The sequence below is a fragment of the Trachurus japonicus genome, chromosome 5 (assembly GCF_045865225.1).
Source record: "Trachurus japonicus isolate A0001 chromosome 5, Traja_1.0".
Taxonomy (NCBI): Eukaryota; Metazoa; Chordata; class Actinopteri; order Carangiformes; family Carangidae; genus Trachurus; species Trachurus japonicus.
The window spans coordinates 12,268,208-12,292,917 of NC_140911.1; the positions used below are offsets into that span (position 1 = coordinate 12,268,208).

The following is a 24,710-nucleotide window of genomic DNA, read 5'->3' on the forward strand; positions in this document are numbered from 1 at the left end:
ATTTTCCGCTGTTTCACTGTTGTGTCCCAATCTGTAGTAAAACTAAATTACCACCCTGTGCTGCTGCATCTGTAAACTATCTGTAATTTTACTGAAAGTAGAAGTTGTACAATATACGTCCCATTCCTTAGTTAACCATGTCCTTTGTTGCACTGACTTCTGTCACTGGCCCAAACATCAGCTCAGTACAGGCTGTATCGACTGACTGCCAAAGCCAAACCTCAGATCTGCTCCATTTGATTGAGAAACCAAAATCTAAAGTCCAGCTTGTCTGGCACACTCCGGCTATGTTTTTATATCAGGGTCTCATTGGAAAGATGCATTTTTATATCGAGGCATTTTATGTTCCATTAGTAAATTTTACTTTTTATTCTGGCTTGAGTTTTGTGTTGTTCCTGGCTATTTGCAGAGTATATCTGCATTACTGGCGTTCTCTCTTAAGAGAGTTGGGGTTCTCGCTGTGGTCATAAACTCCACCGCAGGGATCACAGGCAGGTCTTATGTAGAGCATTACTTTAGTTTTCCAGAGAAAGTGAGCCTGGTATAGGGGAGCACGCGCTAAGTAAGGATTGTTATGCCACTGTCTGTTCAACCTGCTGCTCAGACCAGGGGTTCATGAGGATTTGGGGAGATTTTGTTTCGGTACAATTCTTTTCTGGCATTAGGAAATTAATGTGCAGATCCTGCAACAATTTCCCCTCGAGCCCCAGCACTGCAGAGCGGAGCACAGTGGGCAAACGGCAGCTCAGCTCAACGAAGTCTCTGCAGCTGCACACACACACACACAGAGTTGTACCTCTGCTGCATTCTTGCCTCACCCCCTCTGTCTCCTCTTCCTCTACCCTCCCTCCTCCTCCTCCTCTTACTCTGTACAACTCCTCTTCTGTATCTCATGTCCACCTCTTGTTCCCCTGCAGGCCGGCACCCTAGAGCTGCAGGCTCAGCTGGAGAGCAGAAAGAAAGGCATGGTCGATGGGCGGACCGCCTCCCTGGGCCCCCACCGCCCTGCCAACCATGACAGCAGGGAGGGAGGTGATGGGGCAGGAGGAAGGGCAGGAGGATCCTCCTACCAGCTCTCCTACGCCACCCTGCGGCAGCCCCCGCCTCCCGACATGGGCATGGAGGACTGGGCCAGCAAGCACCTCAACAGTCACACGCAAGGCCTGTTCCGGCGCCGCGTCTCCATCGCCAACATGCTGTCGTGGAACCGCGGCTCCATCAAAAAGCCCATGCTCGTCACCAGCAACCGAGCCGTCAGGAAGGAGGCCTGCGAGATGTTCAAGCTGGTGCAGGCCTACATGGGAGACCGGCCCTCGCGCCTGGACCGCCGCCACTGCGCCCTGCTCATCGTCACCAAGTGCTGGGACATGCCGGGGCTGCGAGACGAGCTGTACGTTCAGCTGGTGAGGCAGACCACGGGCAACGCCACCCCCAGGAGCTTGGCGGCGGGCTGGGAGCTGATGGCGGTCAGCTTGGCCTTCTTTGCCCCCTCGCCCAAGTTCCGCTGCTACCTGGAGGGCTACATCCAGAGACACACGGAGCCCACCAGCGACAAGAAATGTGAGTCTCAGACTGAGCAACAGGGTGGGTCACCTTTCTATCTTCTGCACCTCCCTGTGTTGTCTGACCGTGAGTGTTGTTTATGTACGCCACAAACATGTCTCTTCTTTTTTTAATCATCCTCTGTTCTCTTCTGCTCTATCTGTGAAACTCATTTAGTCAGTATGAGCATGATAAAAAAAAATCATTATTGTTTTAAAGTGCAACAGTTAGATTTTTCGGCTATGTGTTCGTCCAACAGATCATCAGACATTTGACCTTTTCTACTTCCTCTTTTTCTTAGTGACTCTATTCATATTGGAACAGCAGGAACTAAAGCTGAAGAAGAATTCAAAGTCCAGAAAGAAGCGAAAACAGAACACGGACGAGGAAGAGGGTAAATCTTTAACTTGCTCCTAAGTCCAAAGCATCACTTATATAGGATCTAATTGTAAGTTTTCTATTGTTATGACCAACATTAGCATAATAGCTGTTTACTTAGAAGAAAAGAAAAGTTGCGAGTTCAGCAACAAACTCTCTCAACTTGCCAAGAGCCGTCTCGAGTGGCAGCGAGCAGATCTGTTGTTTTGATTCTAAATATGTCATATCTACTGAAACCAGCTAGTTCTGGTTTAGCTAGACTGTCTCATCACTTTTCATTACAGAGTCACTGTGGCGTCTGTCTGCCCTGACATAGAATAAGTTTGTATTATAACCTTTTGTACTGTAAACGCAACGGTGGCTGAAGCTCTTGGCGTGACTTGTAGGTAAACACCAATAAATGCTAACACTGGCTATGTAGCAATAGCAAAACTTACAAGTAGTCCCTTTTAAAACATCACAACACAAATCTGTACAAGTGTATCTGTTTGACAGAGCGTGAAGTAGGTAGGGGAGGGAGTCCCAAAGATGTTTTTCTACTCTCTTGAAAAACTAGAGTCTGCAAGCAACACAAGCCATTACAAATCAGACGTATCACTCCCTGTAGAGTGACCAGTCTGAGTGGGATGGAAAATTCAGCACTGTGCAGTTTGGCAGATGAGTACACGCTGATGTACTTGCAGACACAATGAATGGATTTCACAGAAAGTTGAACTGAAAAAAACATGTAGGACGAGAATGTTAGAAAGTCCTGTACGCGTACAAAAGACCGCACTGTGAATCATATCAGTGGTCTCTGTAGCTACTCGCATGTCAAGCAGCCATTTAAGAGGATACCTACTCATCGGCACGTGCCCTCATCAGAGTAGACCACACTGCCAGCTCTGATGATGTCACCAGAGAGGAACCCAATCGTCTCACAGTAGACACCACAGCAGCGGCCTCACACATTGTACTTGAGTGACTAAGACTCAGTTCTCTATGCTGGAAATACTCCAACTGACTAGGAGGTCACAGAGAAAGCCTACTGAACATTTCTGACTCACTGTAGAAGTCTCCAGGGGGAGGAATCTTGATGAAAGCCAACAACAAGAAAAAAAAGGTTTCATATGTCCCAAAACAGAATAATGAAAGCTGCTGTTTTCTTGATGGATGGAGGAGCTGGAACACGCACGTTGTGTCTGACCAGAGCAACAAGCAGCTGCAAGCAGCAGGAGTGGGAGTTGTATGTGGGAACTGAACTAGAGGCCTCTTGTCAGGCCAGACCTGGCCTGTGCTCAGAAACTGACTTCTTGGGGCCTGCGCTGGGTTGGTTTCAACCAGCATTTGAATGAGCAACTCATAAACAATAACCAGGATGTGAGTGAAGATGTCGCCTCCACATCCTTGAACGGCTTTGTGTTTTTGTTATTATGTTTAGCTGCAGCCAATGTGCAGACAGGTGTCATGCCTGGTGCCGTACACTCAAGTTCCTAATGAGCTCATATTTCTCTTGGGCTTTGGTTGCTTGGTTGTTGTTGTTTTCATGCTTTCAAACTTGATGTAAATATAGAAGACCGGTTTCATCCAATCCCATTTTCGCACTGCAACATGGGCATCTACAAGTTACAGCCTCTGTGTTTGGAGCCTTGGGAAAATAACCCTATGCCTTTGCCAGGATCAAGGGCAAATTATTGGTATGAGCTCCTGTAATTAGACATAATTATTGTCAAACTCGGTCAGTTTAGCAGAAGTTGTGAGCGTGCATGCGAGTCACCTGTTTGCTATAAATCTGGGAGCTTTGGCTGTAGCGAACAAACTGGAACGTGTTTGTTACTTTTTGAAATCCCATCAGTAAGTTTGTACATCTGGCCCTGGTTCAGGTGCCTGATACAGCGGAGTTTCTGGGAACAGGAATGGACCTCATGAGATATGAGTGTGTGGTGTGAACCAGAAATGAAAGATGGCGGTGCGTCCTTTTTATGAGCGCACATGGTGACCTAACAGTCGAGGCTTTCTGTTTGCCTTTAGTGTGGGTATGAGAAGTGCGCATAATTTCTAAAATTGTTTTTCCGGGACATCAGGTTCTTGAGCTGCCTGGGTCTCCTGAGGTGCATCCTGCCGCCTCTAATATAGTTTACTCCTGACATAGATCTAGGCCCTGCCTACAGTAGCTACACAGCAGGTAGCAGACAGTGAGCCTCTGTGTTTCTCATTTTCTCCCGAGGCATTCATGTCTGTGTATGCAGATGAATCACCTGAACGTTGGATGTGTAGGCTGGATCCTGTCTCTAAAGCTTTTGTTTAGCAGCAGTAAATCTTCCCTCAGCCTGACAGTTTAGCTGGGCCTGCTCTAATCCCCATATGCTAGAATCACACTGTCAACATGTCTCTCCAATTACCATTGCCAGCCTTTCATACTCTCTTTGACATCTGTGGGGAAAAAAACACTGCCTGTTCTGTTTGTGGGAAAGAATTGAGATAATTTATTATTGTGTGTGTTCAGTAATACCTATGGTTTAAAGAGTTTACTTAAGGTCTTTGAAGATATATCAAGAATGTGCACGTTGTTTCTTGTGAGACTGAGTTACATTGCTCCTCAGCCCTAAATTTGCCTCCTCTGTCACCTTACAGGCCTGCCTATCAGCACATATGCCAAGTTCTGCCATCGGAAGCTGCAGAAGGTGGCGATCACTGGTGGCAAAAAGGTGAGCAAGAAGAATGAAAAAATTAGTTAAGCTAGATGTTGTATTTTCAGCTTTTTCAGCTTTCTTATCTGTGTGAAAGTAGTACTTCACATTTGAGTCATTCTAGATACTGTCACAGAAGAAGACATAATTACAGGCCCACTGGTACAGTCTCAGTCAGACATAAACATGAACCCAGTCATGGCAGTGCAGCTGCAGACATAGCCATGATTAGTATCATAGTCCCTGACATACCGAGGTAGTAAATCTCCCCTCTCCTTACCTGTCGCCCCTCAAGGGACTACGCAAGCCAACCTTGGAGGAGATCGACCACAGTAGGCGGGCCATCATCACCCCCTCCCTGTTCGGCAGTTCCCTGGAGGAGGTGATGGAGAGGCAAAGCGAGCTCTTCCCAGACAGGAAACTGCCCTGGGTGCAGGTTCAGCTTTCCCAGTATGTCCTGGCTCTGGGCGGGGCTCAGACAGAGGGCATCTTCAGGTAAGACAGACCCATCAGCCAATTACATGCCTCAGCTTGAGCTGTCTAAGAGATGTGGAGCCTAGGAAATTAGAAAGGGTGCTTATGTACTGCATGTGTGTGCTATATTGTATGTGTAGTGTATATAAACAAGTGTGTGTGGTCTTCTGCATCCCCTTATTTCAGAGTAGGCTTTCCCTGTGTACAGTACACAGAACAGACAGCAGAACAAACACAGCCCTGCTTTGCTCCTGAGACCATGCCTGTTTAATTTGATACTTCATAATATGTGTTTACATTACTGCTCAAGCTTACAAGCACGTGGGAGCTCCACAACCGTGTGTTTGTGTTGGGCTTTCTCTAGCAAATTTCACTCTGTAACATCTTGACTTGTTTAGAAAATGTTTTCCTTTTCACAAGAAAAGCAGAATACATGGATCTCCCTGTGAAACCCTGCTCCGACAAAGGGACTTTCCTGAGGGTTATTTGGTTACATTATGTTTGCTCTGGTTTTGTTTTGTTCTAAAGAGGTACCGCAAACAAAGAACAGAATATTTTCAGTCACCAAGCCCCATTGGAAGCCAATTGGGTGTTCACTTGTAATGGATTTGCCACAGGGCATGGAGAATGTGGAAAGATAGGAGTAGAGTTCCCTCTTGTGGAAACTGAGTGTAACTGACGTGTTTAATCCCCAGGGTGCCTGGAGACATTGATGAAGTGAATGCTCTGAAGCTTCAAGTAGACCAGTGGAGGATCCCAGAGAACCTCTCAGACCCCAATGTCCCTGGTGAGAGAAGGCTTTTCATGTGCCCTGTTTATATTTGTGTATCAAAAATTTTAAATGTGTCGTTTATGTAATATTAATAAGTGTCCTCATGTCATTCAGCCTCTCTGATGAAGCTGTGGTACCGGGAGTTAGAGGAACCGCTCATCCCCATGAACTTCTACAAGCAGTGCGTCAGTAACTGTGATGACCCAGTGGCGGCCATCGCTGTGGTGCAGTCTCTGCCTGAGCTCAACAGACTGGTGCTCTGCTACTTCATCCACTTCCTGCAGGTAACCACCATGTTGTTATAGATTTATAGGCCTCACAAGCACAGCTCTACCAGGCTCCCAACTCTGCTAACACAATAATGACTCTGTCTAATGGTTGTTTTTAATCATCATCAAGCACCATGTGACCTTTGTCACAGAGACATGATTAAAACTGTAATCAGCCCTCATGTCATCAAAAGAAACTAATTTAATAATACCTCAATCAACGCAGAAGAATAAACCTTAATTCACAAATTATCTCACACAGTGAAAATAGTTTAATTAATAAAAGTCAGTAACACAACTCAATGTCAAACTATTTTACTTTTAATCTCTTGTTCCCATGTCGTGTTTTAAAGTCATAGGTCTGTGACTCTTTTTACTGAATGTTGTTGAAAATTCAACTGGTTTAAAATAAAAATACAGATATTGTACAATATGTCTGCTGTGAATTGAAAGTGTCCTGATACTTAAAGAATAATAATGACTCTATAGGGTTACTAGAATCTACAAAATCTACAAAACAAAAACTCAGTTCAAACTAAAACCTGCAGTGACCACAAATCTCAACTAAAAACTATTCAAGTTGTCATGGTGTTTTTTATGTAACTGAGAGTGAGTCACTGCAGGTCAAAGGTCTGTGTGTACACTCAGCTTTGCTCATTGGTTTTCTCTCTTTGCCTCATGTTCTGTATCTGTAGGTGTTTGCTCAGCCATCCAACGTGGCTATCACCAAGATGGATGTGAACAACCTGGCCATGGTGATGGCCCCCAACTGCCTCAGATGCCAATCTGATGACCCACGAATCATCTTTGAGAACACACGCAAGGAGATGTCCTTCCTGAGGATGCTCATTGTTCACCTGGACACCAGTTTCATCGAAGGGGTGGTATAGACCTTAGACCCTTTTACACAATCTGTTTGAGGCAGGAACGTTACTCCACCTCGCCGTTCTGTATAAAAGGTACAATTATGGAATAATGCTCCACCTTTGTGCCGGCAGTGGAGGTCATCACAGAGCCGGATCCATGTGGACGAGTCAGTGTTGTTACACGTCACGCACCAGATTCTGGTTCACTTCCGTGCTATTTAGGATCACACACTGGGACAGCATTATGTCGGCTTTGGTTGCTTCAGTGTAACAACCAAAGGCGACATAATGAAGGGTCAGTCTTCTTAACGACAAAATAGCAGGATCTCTGTTTCAAAGGGGCTACTGTAAACCACCGTGTGTGCTGGATCAATTCTCCAGCATTTCCAGTTACACATTCACACATGAACACTGTCTCCGCTCAGATCACACTGGAAACTCTCGAGATGACTTGTTACACCTCTTACAACACAAGATGTGTAAAAACAGCTTGGACTGTGGGTCAATATGGCCTCCTGCTGTGTCACTGAGAGACAATACACATCACCTGAGCTTTCACTGTGTTTTTTGATACAAGATCCACAGTGACATTCACTCTAATGACTGTGTTTTCTAACCGCTGCATGTGAAAACAGATTTACTGGTTCTTTTCTTACTCAATGGGTAGTATTATGACAAGTGGGCTGTGTTAAGTGAGAGTCTTACAGTATTTACTTCAGAAGTATTCACTTGCACAAAAACACTTAAACAGCAGTGTTGATGCTGTGCTTTCTTTTTCTTTTCTTTTTTTTTTTGGTTTCATTCAAGTGTGTGTGTGACTGTCAGAGTGTGAACAAAAGACACAGCCTTCTTTTATCATGTACAGAAAATTGAATATATGAAAAAGTAAAAGAACTTGTGTAATGGTGTCTTCATAATAAGCTTGCCTGTGCTGTTTTGAGTAGTCGTGCTGATAGCTGGTCTCCTCGTATTTCCTTTTACGAGACAAAAGAGCCGGCGCTGCCACAACTTTTTTGACAAGAGTACTGAGTCCTAGTTTCAAAGCACAAACTGGAAGGATGTGCAGAAAGCTCTTTGTAATGGATGGAAGCGATTTTCTAAGCAAATAAACTTGGAAGTGCTTTGACTTTCTGACTCTCAACACTCAACTGAATCCAGATGAGAGTGTTGCAATTAGACTTTTTGTCATAGTGATGTGGGAGGCTGGTTATTCAACTAATACTCTTTCTCTATTATCTATATAAAAACAAGTCTTTGAATTGGAATTGTGTTCTCTTTTGTTTGTGGTGTGTATGTTTTTTTTTTTGTTTTTGTTTCTTTTTTTTGGCTCAGGTCTTATGATAAAACGGGTGTTGGTTGTGATAACTGTACACAGCCTCCCTCACAAACACTCACATTAACTAATCTACCATAAACCCCTGTACTGAGAATGGAGCAACCTTTAACTGTCAAGCACTATGAGAATGTAGATTAAGCTCTTTGTGTCCCCTCTCAGGCTTTGCCGATGTAAATAAATTCAGTGTGTAAATAGTATTAACTCTCCTTAAGTGTATTCTAATGATCCAGGTTAAGGGTGAGGTTAAAAGTTGCTGTAAAGAGCAATAAAAACGTGTTTTTGTAATTAACTGTTCATTTCTCTGCTGTAACCACCTGCCTTTTGAATTGACTGATTCAAACCACTTTCCATGTATGTATATGTGTGTTTGTATACCTTCTTGTCGAAATATGGAATGACTGTCCATAAATAAAGGTTTGTTCAATTGTAGATTGGATATCTTGTGTTTATGTTTTGGGCACTCTTACTTCCGTTTCGATTGTGGAGCAGAGAGAAGAGACGCTACATTATGCTACAAAGACCTGTGGCAGGATACCAGAAACCAGATGGTCAGAGTCTTGGAAAACATTTGATTTGCTTCTGATGGGAAATTTAATTTAATTTACACCATGGTAAGATGAGATAAACACTGAAACCTAAAAAATGTACTTCATGTATTTGTAGACTAATAAAATGTATATCTACAAAATAAGCTCAACAAACATAAGAGGGTAAAATGTTTAATTTCTGGAATATTCTAACCACTTAAATCTAATGGAATTTGGTCTCAAATGTAAAGTGAAATTCAATTATATTCCAATGGATTTCCAAGCTATTCCTGTACTTATGTGTAAAGGTTTTTTATGCTTAAAAAATATTAATGTATAAAATATCAAAATATTCACAAAATAGAACTATATATAGACTAGTTCTTAAATTGTTCCTTAAAATGACTTACATTTTTCATAGTAAGAGGTTCAACCAAAACACTAGAACATGTGTATATAAATGGACTGTAACATAATAAGTGAATGTGAGTAAATTACATGCATAGTTGAAGGGGCTCTCACACTATAAGTGTCACTGAAAGCAAGTCAAAACAGATTAGAGAAAGCATGTTTTGTTTGTTTCAATAAATGAACCATTTGATCGTCTCATGTGAAAGTGACTCATTTGTTGCATTAGTCACTGCAGGTCAAAGGTCGTCTGTACTCTCAGCCTTTCTCAGTGGCTCCCGTCTTTACGTTCTCATAGTCATCTGAGCAATTTTCGACAGCTGTTATGAAGAAACTCAAGATTTCGGCCAAGATGTGAAAGATGGAGAATATTTCTTGCTTTATGCTCATTGCTCTCATATAGGCTGACACACCCTTCACCACTGAACACTGGAGGCCATTGGAAAAGGCTTAACAAAGGATCATACTGTACAGCTGCACCCTGGAGGCCTTGTTGTCAACGAGAAAGTACTGAAGTAAAGAATATGTGCATACATGTAAAAGATCTACTGTAAATTATTTTTGAGATAAAAATCCTTTTTATCTTCTCATGTGGGTGAACAGGTGCTTGGAAGTGTCAAATACCCATTACATAAGTCACAGTGCCTCCTTATAATTTGACATTACAGTTCGGTATGTCATTTGTAAATTTACAGCAACAGTTAATTAGTATGTTATGAAGGTTTAAGGAAGGACGCCCTGGAGTCACATATTTCATATTTCATATGGTTATATTAAACTGCCTAAATGAATAGAGATTAAACAACAAAAATAATGCTGTAGAAAGAAACAACTTAAAATGACATTCACAGGATCCCCAAAGTGAACATAGTTTATTGGAGGCTGTATGCTGTAAATGTATAATTTACTTTACAAACAAGTGTGTTTCAAGATATTCCAAGATATAGACAATGCATAAGAAATTACATTTCTTTGTCTCTGATTTTGTGATTTTGAGTGTGTGTGCTAGTATGGAGGTGTTAGTGTTACATAATCAGTAAATCACATCATTACCAGCCTCAAATACACTTTGATTTGGTTACCTTCTCCTACATCCTGTAACCAAACAAGCTTTGGTGAACAGTGGGTGGTGCTATATAACCCAGTCATCTGTATAAGGTGCGGGCAATGACTTTTAACTTGCTGAAGGCCTCTGACTGCTGGATCCACTTGTGTTCATATGTAAATGTAGCCAGTTCTGACACTCCTTTATTTGTTTAATATATGCTCACAATGGGTTTACTTTAAAATTGACTTCAACTTCTTAATCTCGGTCAATTTACACTCGACTTTGAACTGATGTTTAAGCTGCTTTAATATTCAATGAGAATACTTCAATATTATATAAGACAACACTTTTTTTAAAAAAAAAATCATTATTATTTCTTTAGGTGATATAACAGGAGCACACAGGACGGCGCGGGTCCGTTGTAGGCGCATGCGCAGTGCGGCGCCACACTGCCCGCGCCGGTGGTGAATGCAACTGGGAGAAATTCAACTGCGTGATTTGGAGCAGACAGGCGGAGGCGGTGGTGCCTGCACTTTAAAGGGATTATACTGCACATTTTACACCCAGCCGGACGAAGAGTGATCGGAGAACAGGTAAGAAGTCCAATTGGTATCCCCTGCTCCGCATTTCAGAGTTTTATAAGCCTCAGTGAGACCGTGAATGAGGCCCGTGTGGTGGTGGGCGCATCAACAGCGGAGATGGTGCGATGCCGCATGTCGGCTTCTTGAGTTCAAAACAAACGTGACGAAGTAGTTCATGAAATGTTACATTTGTACACTTCGCCGCGCAGCTTTGCGTGGTAAAACCGGCGTGTATCTCGCCTCCCGTGGGCGTCTGGACCGGGTGGGGGGGGGGGCTTTAAACGGCGGCGGTGGTGTGTCAGTTGGGGAAGTTTATTGCTGTACATTTCCACGCCGCTCGCTCTCAGCAGGAAAACTATGAGAAAGTAGGCCTAGCGCGAGGCCGCGACTAGTCCTGTGAATGACAGCCGCTTGGCCAATCGGATGCGAGGCTCCCGCCCACTTCGAACTCATTCGACCAATCACACTCGTCCAAGTCAGTGACGTGAGTGGCCGTTTCTTTTTTTTTGCGCTACGCCCCCTGGTTATAAAACACCGGACAATAAAGTGTCAATAACGGTAGAAGTGGTCAACAATAGATGAGCAGGAAACACCACGAGGCAACATGTTGTCGTTGTATTTCCAGTTATAAACCACTGCATACACGTGAACGGTATTATCTGTGTTTTAATAAATAAATAAATAAATGAATAAATATATTTCCACCGTTTATTACAAATAAAATATCCATTTACGTTTATTCTAACGAATCGTGATGACAAAACCTCCGTCGCAGCCTCACGTGTAAACGGCATTGGTTGTGGATCCGTGATAGTACCGGCTGCCTATGTCGTTGTCGTCTGTCTCTCTGTTTCTCCGCGGCCCATTAAAAAAAACAAAAACTATTTTATGTTAAATCTCGTATTTTCTACTGAGCAGGATGCTGCCCGGTCGTAGTTTGTGCCATCGGCATCTTCCCAGGGAGGGCGGACGGTCCTGAAGGTGTCTTCACCATTGTCTCCCATTGTGTCTATTCGAGAAATCGGCTGACCAGAAAACACGTGGGCCGAGTAGTGTGAAGATATCCGGTTTGTAGGCTGCACTGAAAAAACCAGCGACTGCACGATGGTGAACCCGGGAGAAGAGAAGTAAGGCGTTGTTAAATATGATATTAATCGTTTTAGCTTTTATAAAACGTCGCGGATATCTATCGATCTCTCTATACAGGCTAGATCTATCTGTAACGTTAGTCAGCCCGCTGCAGTGTGTGTGCATGTATGTGTGTGTGTGTCTGCCAAAGGAGGCATCGCCGCTGGGTGGATGTTGCTGTTTCAATTATAAAACAAAAAAAAGCCAGGCTAAGATCCCAATTTTAAGATGGACACGCTGTTGTCAGTCAATTTATCTTGGTGCAAAATTGCCTCTTTGCTGCACCGTCTGTACACTGCTTAATACAGCAGGAAGTGAAAGAAAGCTATGCTAAGTTTTCTTATTCATTGTTCTACCTTGTCTCGTTGTCTCCTCCTTATAAGGAATTGGAAAAACACGGAAATTGAATATTCCTTTTCTTTAATTATTTATTTATTTATTTACTCGGGACCCAGTGAGCAATGTGTTATCACTGAACATCTGGTATTAGTTACACATTTCACCACCATTTGAAGGGCATGGCTCACCTTAATATGTCAGTTTTCCCCTTGTTGTACACTGTGTTGCACCACGATACCACATGTAGTTTGTGTATTGTCTACACCTGTAATAATATATTCTCCCAGCCTGGACTGCATTGTTGTTCTGTTGGCACAAATGTGGGAGTGGCTCACTTGCCTTTTTAACACCAAAATTGCTACTCAGGTGCAAAAGAAGCTGTGACTTGCCACCATCCTCAGTCAAAATAATTGCTAGTAATGATAGAGACAGAGCTGATTATCTGATGGCCATGTGTGTGTTGTGTTCTTTGCAAGACACAGTGTGTTTTGTAGTTGTGTATCCAAGGTCATATGGGTGTAGTTTTGATTGGTGTGTCTATTGGTTAACGTACTTAATGTCTGTATGTATGTGTGTGTGTGTGTGTGTGTGTGTATGTGTGTGTACAGGAAGGGAGCCTTGATGTGGGCAGTATGAGTAAGACGCCCCCTAACAGAAGAGGGATATCATTTGAGGTGGGAGCTCAGCTTGAGGCCAGAGACAGCCTCAAAAACTGGTGAGTCATGGCCTCGCTCATTCCTCTCCATCCATGTTAATGTTCACTTCCCCTCACTCTCTCACTCCACTTCTCATGCTTTCCTGTCTGGGCCCTGGGTTATCTGTCCTGTGTGTTATCAAAGATTAAAAGATTAAGAAGAAGGGTGCAGGAAGCCACTCAGATCTTTTATTGCATCATTGCACTTCTGCCAGTAAACAACAGCTGGTAATGTGAGTGTGTGTGTGCGTGTGTGCGTGCTCAAGTAGCCAGTAAACCAGCCGTTGCCCTGAATTAATAATGACGGGCTGAAAAATGATTTTCAAATCGTATTGGACATTTTTTTGAAGGTTTTGAAATGCTAAAATCCAAACAAGAATAGTAATTGTTTTATGAGCATAGTTTTTTTTTTTATAAACTTAAACCCATGTGTGACCTTGGCCTGTAGCACAACAATGTGAACTTGCGTATTCAATTCTCCCCACTTTTTACTTATCATAAAGTGTTGAAATTCTTAAACTAATTATTCTACAGCCTGGTTATTGAATGAACCCTTGATGTTGATATTGGCTGTCCCACATGGCTAAGGCAAACACGGTCAACATCCAACATGTTAGAATAAGTGGTTGTTATTGGCGGTTGTAGCCCCATTGTCTTTCTTTATTCTCACATTTTCCAGACCTGTTCTTTTCTACTGCTTTTCCACCCTCACTCTGTGTGTGTATCATTCAGTATCAACCCTAATTGCATTCCAGTCCTGATTATTGAATGTCATTTGTCCCCTAGGTATGCTGCCAATATAGAGAAGATTGACTACGAAGATGAAAAAGTACTAATCCATTACCGCCAGTGGAGCCACCGCTACGACGAGTGGTTTGACTGGACAAGTCCTTACCTGAGACCCGTGGAGAGAATCCAGCTGAGGCGGCAGGGCCTGTCAGACGACGCTCCTACACCTGTAAGCTAAGAACACTGTTCATGCTTCGTTTGGCCTGTTGTACATGGTTTAATAGGGAGAATTGAATGTCTCTGTCCCTCTTCCAGGGTTTTCATGTGAATGATAAGGTCCTAGCCAGCTGGTCAGACTGCCGTTTCTACCCCGCAAAGGTTATTTCAGTCAATAAAGATGGTGGGTATTAATACCTTTTTTAAATTTTCGTATCAGTTTTTTGTAGGACTGTGTTGGAAATATTTAATGTAAGGCTCCATAATATTCATGTCAAAGATTGTGAAAAATATTTGTTGATTATTCAAATTTTTTTAGAACTAGAAATTGCATTATGTAGCATCATCTAATACCTTAAACAAAACACTGTAGTATTGAATAGCATTCAGTAAGAGAAACTATGCAAATAGATCTCTCTATTAGTTATAATAGGGTAATATCTCACACACAGACAAACAAAACAATGATAGCACAGCTGCTTTAGATCTAGTCTGTACACTGCTACCTGACTAGCAGCTGGGACAGACTGTATAAAAAAACATAGTTTGCATGAGCTTTTCCTCTTTTATCCCTCTCAGCATCCTACACTGTGAAGTTTTATGATGGCGTCATCCAGACAGTGAAGGGGATACACGTGAAGCCTTTTATTAAAGAGGTACATTTAATTAGTAAACATGAATATCCACGATCAATGTGACATTTTTCTCTGTGTCTGCTTTGTCTTCTATCAGTCATCACCCTGGGTATAATCTTCTTTCACTTTTTCCTCAACTTCCTCTTTGTTCTGCTGAAAACAGAGAGGAGGTGGTGGAAAGTCCAGGTCATCGGACAGGAACATGGTTAGGGGCCACCCGAGCCGCAGGGACAGGAGGCCTCGGGAGAACGGAGGTCCCAAAAACAAGCGAGCCAGACGAAGCACTTCTGACCAGGAGGAGGAGAGCAACAGCGAGGATGAGGAGCGTGAAGAGGGGATGGTGAACGAGAAGAACAAGAAAACAACAAACGGCGAGCTGGAGGTTGCGCCCACCATCAAACAGGAAGAGGACATGTCGGAGCAAGAAGACCAGATTAAGTCCAAGGATGCAGAAAAGGGGACAGGACTCACAAACGGAGTTAAGCACGAGGAGGGCGACAAACAAACTGAGGACAGGTGTCACGTTAATGGAGACGTGAAAGAGGAAGAGGTGGAAACAGAACAGAGTGGAACAAAGCCATATACAGAGTCACCCAAGCCATACACAGAGACACCCACTCAGACATTTGCACAGACGGAGCAGGTGTCTGTCTCTATGACAACCACAGAAACCGGTAAAGACGTAGAGCAGAAGCCGAACGTCCAATCGGAAAGCGCTCAGCCTGCAGCAGACGTGCCACCCCCACAACCTGTGAAACGTAAGTGTTAAAGACGTAAATTAGCAGAAACATTTTCTCTGGAGCTGATCGATAGTGGAAAAGGCCACATAACGTCGCCAGGGAGTGTTTTCAAGTGTATAAACGAGTGTGTTTTCTCCGGTAGCGGTCAGGAAGCAAGGTTTCCACAACCCCAACAGATTCAGCAGAGAGCCATGTGAGTACATCACACACAGTCATCACATGCACTCTTTTGCTGGACTTCCCTTTGCACTCATTTGCATTCTCTGTTGCAGTGTACCGCGTTATCAAAAACCAACCTCCTCCCGTCCTGTCCATCAACCTCGACCACAACCCGTTCAAGTGCAGCGCCCCCGGCTGCACAAAGTCATTCCGTAAGGCGAAGCTACTGCACTACCATATGAAATATTACCACGGCGAGGAGCAGCCTCCCGAGGAAGAGCGCAGCCCCACCAGAAGCGTGCAGACCAGGGCTTCTGAGAAACAGGCGTCAGCCACTGGTTTGGATGGTGCAAAGAGAAGGCGCACCATCTCTGCCTCTATGCGTGAGTTACTCTCCAATCACACTTGCATCCCAATTGAAATCACAGAGGAAGAGATTTATAATAAACTGGGTCATTTGCTATTTCTGCAATTCGTAATCCAATATGTCTGTCATCATGCAACAGTAAAATCAGCACTGCATCGTGACATGATGTGATTTTCATACAGTTTTATAATGAGGGCGAGAAGCAAACATGCCCCACCTTAGGCCTTGCATAAATATTAGGGCTTTGGGCTTACATATTTGCCCTTCCCTCTGACTTTGCTCAGAGTCTGTTGGAGGTGCCGTTGCCCCCCGTGGTGAGGTAAAGACAGCAGGCAGACGCACGTCAGCTCCACCTGCAGTCAACACCCAGGGCCATCAGCAGAGGGCGCTGCTGAGAGAGAAGAGCAAGGAGAACCAGCTGGACAGGAACGGATGCCAACAGCAGCAGGACAAGGACTCAGACAAGAGTTGCTTTGACATTGGTCAGTATGATGTTGTCGGAAGGTGTGGTTTATTAAAAGACTGCATTGTGTGCTAAATTTTAGTTTCTTTGCTTCTTTTTGTATTACTTATATAGTACATGTAGTGTTAATTAATAATTATGCTCCCGCTGTGCTTAACTTCTGCCACTTCACGGTCCTCAGGGTCAGTGAAAGACAAGCTGAAAGAGAAACCAAAACAGAAGGACTTCCTCCGCATTAAACTAAAGAAGAAGAAGAAGAAAAAGAAGGCCAAGTCTGGTAAGACGGGGTCTCTGGCATCGGGGCCCCCCTGCACATCTCTGCTGCTCTGCATGCGCATTCACTGTGACGTTGTGGAAATTGCTAATCTGCAAAGCATGAAATACTCCATTCACTCCTCTTGGTTTGATGGCTGAGCCCCTGTGTGTGGGAGAAGTCTTACATCTGTCACCGGCCTCTGTCGCTCCATTGTGCCAAACCAAAAGCTCCAACTCTTTTTTATTTTTTACCTCTGTTAGTCAAAGTTTTTATTCTTTTATGTGACGTACTGGAAATGAAAAAAAAACTGATTTTACTGTGGCACTGACACAAACTAATCCAAACACAATTGAGACACTGTTTTCTCTTGCTACTAGATGGCAATCACACTAATATGTTTGACATAGGCACACGTGTGTACAGTCTACCACTGATTGGTTGAAAGGCCTAAAAATGTCGGCCACGTGGAGTTTTCTCAAACTGAGACTCCCTGACTGTTTTTGAGTCTATCATTTGTCCATAATGTTTGTTGTGCCACATTTTGTCACCTCCGGATGGGCGTTTGTTTAGCATTTTCAAAATTGACATTTTTGTTCTGCGTCTGCTTCCCCCCCCCTCCCTGTATTAACAGACTACACAGGTAGTGAGGAGAATATTGACATCTCAGTATTGGGTCTTCAGTCCAAATTGAATGTCCCTCTCAAATCCCCCCCCTCACACAATCACAAGCCTGAGGCCTACCCCAGCAGGCCCGGATACAGCTACTCAGAGCAGATACATGTGGATGGTGGGTATCTCTGATTGTGTGTGTGTGTGTGTGTGTGTGTGTGTGTGTATGTGTGTACGTGCATTAGTTTGTGCGTGCGTGACTGTACATGGCCTCCTGTCCCCTCCATTCTTCAGTTTCCCTTGGATTCAATCCATCATGCGGTAGTTTTAATTTGACCTAATGTCCAAATGTTATTGCATACAACATGTCATGACCCGCAGCATTAACTTGCTGCTGTCACAGAGAAAAAACATTATTTCTGTTACGCTTGGTTGATTGAATCCAGTGCTGTGTTTTGCTGCTACGCCTTGCCTTCATTATGTGATCCACAGATTCATTAAAAATCACAAATAACTGAGCTAAAATTGAATTCAAACTTAACCGAATCAAGCATGAAAAGGTTAAATCCTGAAAAGTCGTGTGATTCCCATGAAAAAACCAATAGATCTGTTTGTCCCTGTGACTGTAGATGAGGATAGCATCAGTGACTGGTCCACTGACAGCTGTGGATGGAGCGACGACGACTTCGGAGTGGATCTGGACGTCACCACGCCTCCCCTGAGTGTGGACTCCGGCGCCGTGGACACCAGCGACCAGGAGATAGTGCGATGTATCTGTGAAGTGGAAGAGGAGAATGACTTCATGATTCAGGTGAGCTTGTTGTTCGTGTCTCGCTGCTTATTGATTGCCTATTTGTAAGACATTTGCAAGCTTTGATTTTTTTATTCTGAGTCTTGTGCGGATGTAAAACTTCATATTTTGTCCTTCCCTCAGTGTGAAGATTGTTTGTGTTGGCAGCATGGCACCTGCATGGGGCTGCTGGAAGAAAATGTTCCAGACAAATACACCTGCTACATCTGCAGAGACCCACCAGGTGAGGGGGAAATCAACCACTTGAATCCAACATTTTTTTGCTGCTTGTGTTTTGGTTAATGTGGGAAAGGACTGTATGTGCTTCCTGTCTAAAGCAGTGAACAGATGACGTGTGTAAGTGTATTTTTAATGGCCTGTGGTCAGCTCATTTTACCATTATGCTGCTTTACATAGTGTTTCAGGTGCTCAGTACCCGATATTTTTTGCAAATAAATTCTGATAAAACACCATTATTTTGAAAAGAAGATAGTTAAGATGGTTGACACTGATTTGATTTTAAATTTTATGTTCTTCTTATGCATCAAAACGCCGTCTTGTTTGATGCTAAGAGAACAATGTTTGTCTCAGCTCATCGTTAAATTGGATGCGAGCGTTGCAAGCACAGCCAAGAATATGTTTCCAGTTCCTGAAAGTGATCGGAGACAGCAGGATGAATGCACTGGCTATCGATTATGCTTCAAATAACCCTAAAGCACATTAATTTCAGTTCCTCAACATCATAAAAAAGTGAAACGACAGAACGTTTGTGCTGCACACTGTCTTTTGTCTTATTGATTTTTAGATGGGAACTAAAAATAGAGGGCTGTAATTATTCTCCCCGAGCCTGTGCATTAGTTGGATCATAGTGCTAAATGAAACAGGCTTTCAGGGGCCTAACAAGCGCATCCACAGCAAATGTGGTAAGGAAGAGATGCATTATTCTACAGAAGGTGTTTTACCTGAAGGCAAATGACACTTGACTTTACACACAACAAACTTCAACAGAAAGTAGACATCAGACTCTTGAACACCCAACAATGCTTTAAGTTGTCGGTGTTACAACTCTAAATCTGTTCTGAAGAATATCTTTTGCATATGGTAATATTTTATTTCTCTTTTCTTTATCATTCCCAGGTCAGAGGCAGAGTCTGCGCTACTGGTATGACCGTGAGTGGTTGAGCAATGGTCACATGTATGGCCTCTCCTTCCTGGAAGAGAACTACTCTCACCAAAACGCCAAGAAGATCACGACCACCCACCAGCTGCTGGGGGACGTGCACCACGTGGTGGAGATCCTCAATGGGCTGCAGCTCAAGATGAACGTCTTACAGTGAGTGCACAAGAGACTTAAGGTCTTTTTTTCCCAGTTAAAAATCTTAGAAGAAATTTCAAATTATCGTTGTCAAGATTGATTCATATTTAAAAGGATAGTTCAACATTTTGGCAAATTGGCCCATTGCCATAATCCCTAAAGTTTTATGAGTAGGTTCGTTACTGTTAATTGTCGGTGCAAGCTGTTTTTAGAACGGTGGAGCTACGCTAAGGAGGCTAATGGGATTTCTTGGTTTCCCTCATCAAACTCATAAAATACACAATCCAACAACTCCAAAACGCTCTCGTGGACAAGTTGTGACCTGCACATTCACCACAAAATAGCACAAAATAGCTTGCACCGTCAATTAAAGGTAATGAACCTACTCCTAAAACTATAGGGATTATAGTAATGGGCCAATTTGCCAAAATGTTGAACCGTCCCTTTAACAAACTTATTTTCGTGCCCATGTTTATGTGGTGGCGACACTGTGGTCTAAACTCTCCCTTGGCCCCTTAGGAGCAACCCTCACCCCGACCTGCAGCTGTGGCGGCAGCCGTGGAAGCATTTGGAGAGGTCTCGGACCGGCTGTGACTCATATCGAGGCAGTGACGCAGCTCCGTCTCCCGTGACTCCGGATGAGGACATGAGCCGAGGAGAGATTTTAATGTCCAATGCTTTGGAGAAACTGAGCCGGGCTGCCACGGCCGCCACCTCCTCTTCATCCTGCTCTTCCTCCCCCTTCCCGTCCTTCCAAGACTCATACATTACCAGCGAGCACTGCTACCAGAAACCGTGGGCGTATTACCCAGCGGTGGAGCAGAGGCTGGTGGTCGAGACCCGACAGGGCTCGGAGCTGGAGGACAGCATGAGAAGCACTGAGGAACTCCTGGAGCGGGAGCAGCGCTACGGGAGCCTGCTGGAGACAGACAAGCCCAAATCAACAGGCATCAGTAACAAGGTCGGTTTAGTCTGTTTGGTCAGTGAAATGCCACTAAAATACAGTATCCATGACTACAGGAGTGATAGCTGTAGAGAAAATGTCGACCAGAGGCAGAACTGATCTCTAATCAATAAAGGTTGTGTATGTGATGTGAAGTTGCTGAATGTAGTCGGCAGGTTTTACAGAAGTAAACATCATAATGTTTTTCTGCTGTTAAACAGGCTATACTTTAAATGTGGAGTTTATTTAGACAGTCTTAATTACAGATTAGGCAACCGAAGATTTTAATGGGTAAGTTGTTATGGTGAAATTACATCTACAGATTTCAAAAGTGCCTAGTCAATATCGGTTGACCATATCAAGGTGTGTGTATGTGTGTACCAACATATCCTGTTTGTGCACCACCCTCATTGTTTGATTTTAGTTGTGAAACTGGTACTGAAAATTGTGGAAATTTTGTTTTTTAATGTTTCAGACTACCAAATTTCTGGTATCACGACCTCTATAATTACATCTGAGTCACTCTGATGATTCAAAGTTTTGGCTCAGCCTTTCTTTGAGCAAATCATGGTGTAATTACCCTTTTGGTTGTTAATCCTTCGTGAATTATTAATGTGCGTTGGTTCGGAAGAGAGTTTTCATAAAATGAGATTTAAATCTGGTAATAATGAAACTATTGTTTGATGATTTCATCTGAATGTTTGCAGGCCTCGTTGGGTGGCTCGTGGTCCCAGGTTGAGATGAGGGACGAGGGTGGGAGGGATCCTGCAGAGGCAGCAGATAACAGCAGACAGCATCAACAGTGGCAGATCAACCTGCTGGATCACATAGACGCAGTCCAGGACGAGGTGTCGCACAGGATGGACTTCATTGAGCGGGAGCTGGACGGTAAGAGCCCGGGTTGTCTTGTCACTCGAGACCTCGTTATGACCTATTGTCTCTTCTGCAATCAATGCATCATTAATGTCAGCAGCCAGTTGTTTCATGTTAATAACAATATATTAAGTTTCTGTCAAACAAGGTCAGTTCAGCAGAGAGGACCAGCCTGTAGATAAGGCCCATAATTTGATGGTGTTGACATGACACAAAAGATATGAAGCCTGTCAGCCTTTTATCAATGAAGCTTCTTAATACTGAAAGTTTATTAAAAAAAATTCACATGCCTCTTCTTACTTGGATATATTCCCTTCCCAAGTTTATGGTGTCAGTATATCATGACTGCAAAGTGAAGTTATTATTCCTGTGAGGTGTTAACGGCTTTATTGAGATTCTTTCTTCCCTGATTAACACTCAGACCCTGAGCTGGGCCAAGCCTGTGTTTGGAAGTTAAGTGTTACATGTGCTTTTGATGAAACATAAGATTATGCAACAGATCAGAGGTTGTTTTCATGTATAACAGTCTGTGAGGGTTGCATCATACCTGGGCTGGGCTGCTTCAGCATACGGGAACGTTGTGTGTGCTTCACTGTGAGCTGGAGAATTGTGTAACGTCTCTCTTTTTTTTTTTTTGTCTTTTTGTAACCACGTGCTCATATACCTGGTTCCTCTTCTTGCTCTTCCTCCTCCTCAGTGCTGGAGAGCTGGCTGGACTACACCGGAGAGCTGGAGCCTCCAGAACCCCTGGCCCGGCTGCCTCAACTCAAACACCGCATGAAACGGCTGCTGACACAGCTGGGCAAGGTGCAGCAGATCGCCCTGTTCAGCTCCACATGAGGGCGTCAGAGAACAGCGGCAACCTCAGGCGCCACACAGCATGCAGAAGCGATGCAGCGGAGGAAGCTCACAAGTCTCTCTCTGGCTGCAGAGATAACGACATGAATGCAAGTGCAAGGCTCGGATTGTTCAGCACATTCTCTCTGACCTGATTTCTGCTGCTGTTTCTCCCTTTCAAAGAGTTTCTGTGTGGGGGAATCTTGTGCTACAGCCAGCCAGTGTCTCGTATGACTATTTATATGAACACGTATGGAAAGTTAGCATCAAAAATCAGGATTAAACACAAAAAGTAACCTCGTAAGTGCAGGAAAAATCCTTAGGACCACCTTACACTTCTATGGTTCCCAATGCAACTTTAAACCTTCTGAATGCCTTCATGTCTGAGCTACTGCTTAAAGTTGCCCTTCCTCTGTCAGTAAACAGTGCTTTACATGCAGAAGCTTTATATTCGAAATTGCAATCGTTCCTGAACCTACACGGCCTCTTTGCAATAGTTTTTTTGGACATGTTTTCAAATGGTCACTGTTTTTGCATTAACCATATCCCAAAGTTTGGTTTCGGTCACCTGTTATGCCATTCTGCATTAAAACTCTTTGCTCTATGTGTGGACAGGTAGTAACTTGAAGATATCCAGTATGTAATGACGCTGCACAAGCAGCCACTACAATTAATTTGTCCTGTTTTTGACCTACTCAAGGGTTTTGTGTTATACTACACTGTGAAGTTATTTTTGTCTGGAATCAAAGGCATCCTATTTTCAGCTTTAGAGGTAACACGTGTGATTTCTGTTTTGTCTTAAACTGTAATGCTTCTTTTCCTTACAGTCCTCATCAGTGTATCAGTTTTATCAGTTAATTTGTATGTGTTTCAGTTTCTGTATACCTTTTTTCAGTTTACTTCTTGCATTGTTGTCGCTGTAGCACTTGACCTATGATTCACTGAAAACTATAATGTAGGCTTAACCTAGTATCTTGTGCTTTGTCAATGACAAATACTACTTAGAGGACATGTACAATTTTTCTCTTTTTCTTCTGTTTTGTTTCATCTGTTAATTCACAGCATTTTGGCTGTTTGTAAATATGTTATTCAAAAATGTGCTCTTCTTTATTGAAAACATTCTCCAAATACAGATATTGTATGCTACTGTACTGTAAGTGTCTGGCTTAGAAGCAGGGAAAATGTCCAAAACAATGCAAACAGATTTGCTGGTACATAAATAAACTATCATTGTTATTAATCACCATGGACACATTCTTGGCTATTTCCTCTGTGTATCTGACACGTTGGGTAATTGAAGACGACTGGTCGCCTCTCACACTGTGTTTATCCAGCTGCTGGTAGCGCTGCCAGTGAAGTCAAAGGTTGCATCATTCAGAGTTTGATGTAACATTCTTTGCGGCCGATTTGTGCTCTTACACAATCGCATGGAAATTAAGGGCAGCAGCACTATTGTAGAGGTTGAATGTGCGAGCTTGTGACCAAGTGTTTGCAGAACCAGAGCAAATCAGTGCTAAATGCCTTCCTGATGAGATGCCGCTGAGCAAGGCATTTGACCTGCTATACAGCTCAATAGTAGAGCTGCACAAGAGCCAAAAACATCAATGGAGTGCTCCATCAATGACAGGGGAGAGTGTTAACAAACACCAAGAGGTTGCGTGCAGTACTTTAATATAATGTTTTCTCATAGCATGGGTGATTTGTGTTACATAATACATAATCAGATGGTAGTAGTGACAGTAGGGCAGTAGTTTGTCGAGTCAAGACATTATGTGGGCCTTTCCCAAAGATGCTCTGAAGTTAAGAAACATACAAATCAATAAAGTATTTTCTTTTTTGATAAGAAATCGACAACGTCAACCACCATTAAAAAAAAAAAAAAAAACGTAATACACAAAAACAAGGACATAACTTTGGGTTAAACATTGGGGAGGTTACGATCTCTGCCCATACAGGGATTTTTTTAAGCAAAAAAAGTCAGCATGTACTACCTTAGTGTGGGTGAAGAGTGCAAAATCATTAACTTTGATAAAAGGACTTTTAATTTACCTCTTTATTCCCACATTAGTAACAGGAGTAAAAGGTATTCCTACCAGCACATTGATTCTGTGGCATCCTCCCCTGGTTTTACCTCTAGCCACTAGCAAACTAGCAATCAGCTACACATTGGTTATTAAAAATATTACTTTTGGTTGCTTGCAAATGAAATTAAAACCATAAAAATGACAACTTCTTCATACCAGCTTGTAGATACGGTAACCATTTACTTTACAGGCAGCTAATTACGTGATAATATCAAGACAGCCAAAAAAATTGCAAGGTCTTGGTGGAGAAAAATTCTGGCCTTTCCCGAAAAATTTCAAAGCATGAAAAGCATGTGTATAATCTTTTGCCTTTATGAAAAACATGACATTACTATGAAATTGACTGTTATTTCTAGGCTATTTCTTGACATTACTATAATGTAAATATCATGTAATTAGCGGCCTGTAAATTAAAGGGTTACCGATATTTTTATTCACTGCAATTATATGATCATTTAAAGGGACAACGAGGAGTTTTGGAAAAGCGAAGCGTTTTCACACTACATTTATGAGCCTCCGCGCGCACCGTAAAATTATTTGACCGGCGCAAGACAGACTCACGTTTTCATTCATCAGTAATCAAAGTCAGAGGTTGGAAGACGATCACATACCGCCGTAGTTCTGACCATAAACGGCGATTCAGCTGCGTTATTCTCATGACTC

General features: G+C 43.0%; 2 protein-coding genes across 15 annotated transcripts in view; both read left to right on the top strand.

Moving 5' to 3' along the window:
* The window catches only part of arhgap46a (Rho GTPase activating protein 46a), a 32,244-nt gene extending 23,509 nt beyond the window's left edge, over positions 1 to 8,735 (top strand). For 4 of the 8 annotated variants that reach the window (XM_085776263.1, XM_085776266.1, XM_085776267.1 and 1 more), the window contains 7 exons: positions 918 to 1,584; positions 1,844 to 1,936; positions 4,534 to 4,607; positions 4,885 to 5,084; positions 5,759 to 5,850; positions 5,950 to 6,119; positions 6,800 to 8,735. In XM_085776263.1, coding sequence (XP_085632389.1) covers positions 918 to 1,584; positions 1,844 to 1,936; positions 4,534 to 4,607; positions 4,885 to 5,084; positions 5,759 to 5,850; positions 5,950 to 6,119; positions 6,800 to 6,994 — 1,491 coding nt within the window. In that variant the 3' untranslated portion in view covers positions 6,995 to 8,735. The remainder of the gene's footprint in view (positions 1 to 917; positions 1,585 to 1,843; positions 1,937 to 4,533; positions 4,608 to 4,884; positions 5,085 to 5,758; positions 5,851 to 5,949; positions 6,120 to 6,799) is intronic. The other 4 variants (XM_085776265.1, XM_085776268.1, XM_085776269.1 and 1 more) reach the window with 1 other exon arrangement.
* Positions 8,736 to 10,769: 2,034 nt separating this feature from the next.
* On the top strand, positions 10,770 to 23,203 carry phf20a (PHD finger protein 20, a). 7 transcript variants are annotated; one of them, XM_085776272.1, is made up of 17 exons: positions 10,770 to 10,882; positions 12,946 to 13,052; positions 13,818 to 13,989; positions 14,076 to 14,160; positions 14,556 to 14,632; positions 14,775 to 15,369; positions 15,494 to 15,544; positions 15,624 to 15,893; positions 16,162 to 16,359; positions 16,522 to 16,617; positions 17,228 to 17,383; positions 17,835 to 18,016; positions 18,140 to 18,239; positions 19,133 to 19,328; positions 19,830 to 20,271; positions 20,961 to 21,141; positions 21,824 to 23,203. In XM_085776272.1, the coding sequence occupies exons 2-17, from the start codon at positions 12,970 to 12,972 to the stop codon at positions 21,964 to 21,966; spliced, it is 3,027 nt and encodes a 1,008-aa protein (XP_085632398.1). In that variant the 5' UTR covers positions 10,770 to 10,882; positions 12,946 to 12,969; the 3' UTR covers positions 21,967 to 23,203. The 7 variants fall into 7 exon arrangements, with proteins under 7 accessions (XP_085632398.1, XP_085632399.1, XP_085632401.1 ...); XM_085776273.1 differs by having other exon boundaries at positions 18,164 to 18,239; XM_085776274.1 differs by lacking the exon at positions 10,770 to 10,882 and adding an exon at positions 11,789 to 11,997.
* Positions 23,204 to 24,710: the final 1,507 nt, after the last annotated feature.

Excerpts from the sequence above, each read along its gene's own strand:
- phf20a (XM_085776272.1), top strand. The coding sequence starts at position 12,970 with ATGAGTAAGACGCCCCCTAACAGAAGAGGGATATCATTTGAGGTGGGA. Across the intron at positions 13,990-14,075 it reads CAGACGACGCTCCTACACCT|GGTTTTCATGTGAATGATAA; the intron begins GTAAGCTAAGAA and ends TCCCTCTTCCAG. Across the intron at positions 14,633-14,774 it reads TGAAGCCTTTTATTAAAGAG|AGAGGAGGTGGTGGAAAGTC; the intron begins GTACATTTAATT and ends TGCTGAAAACAG.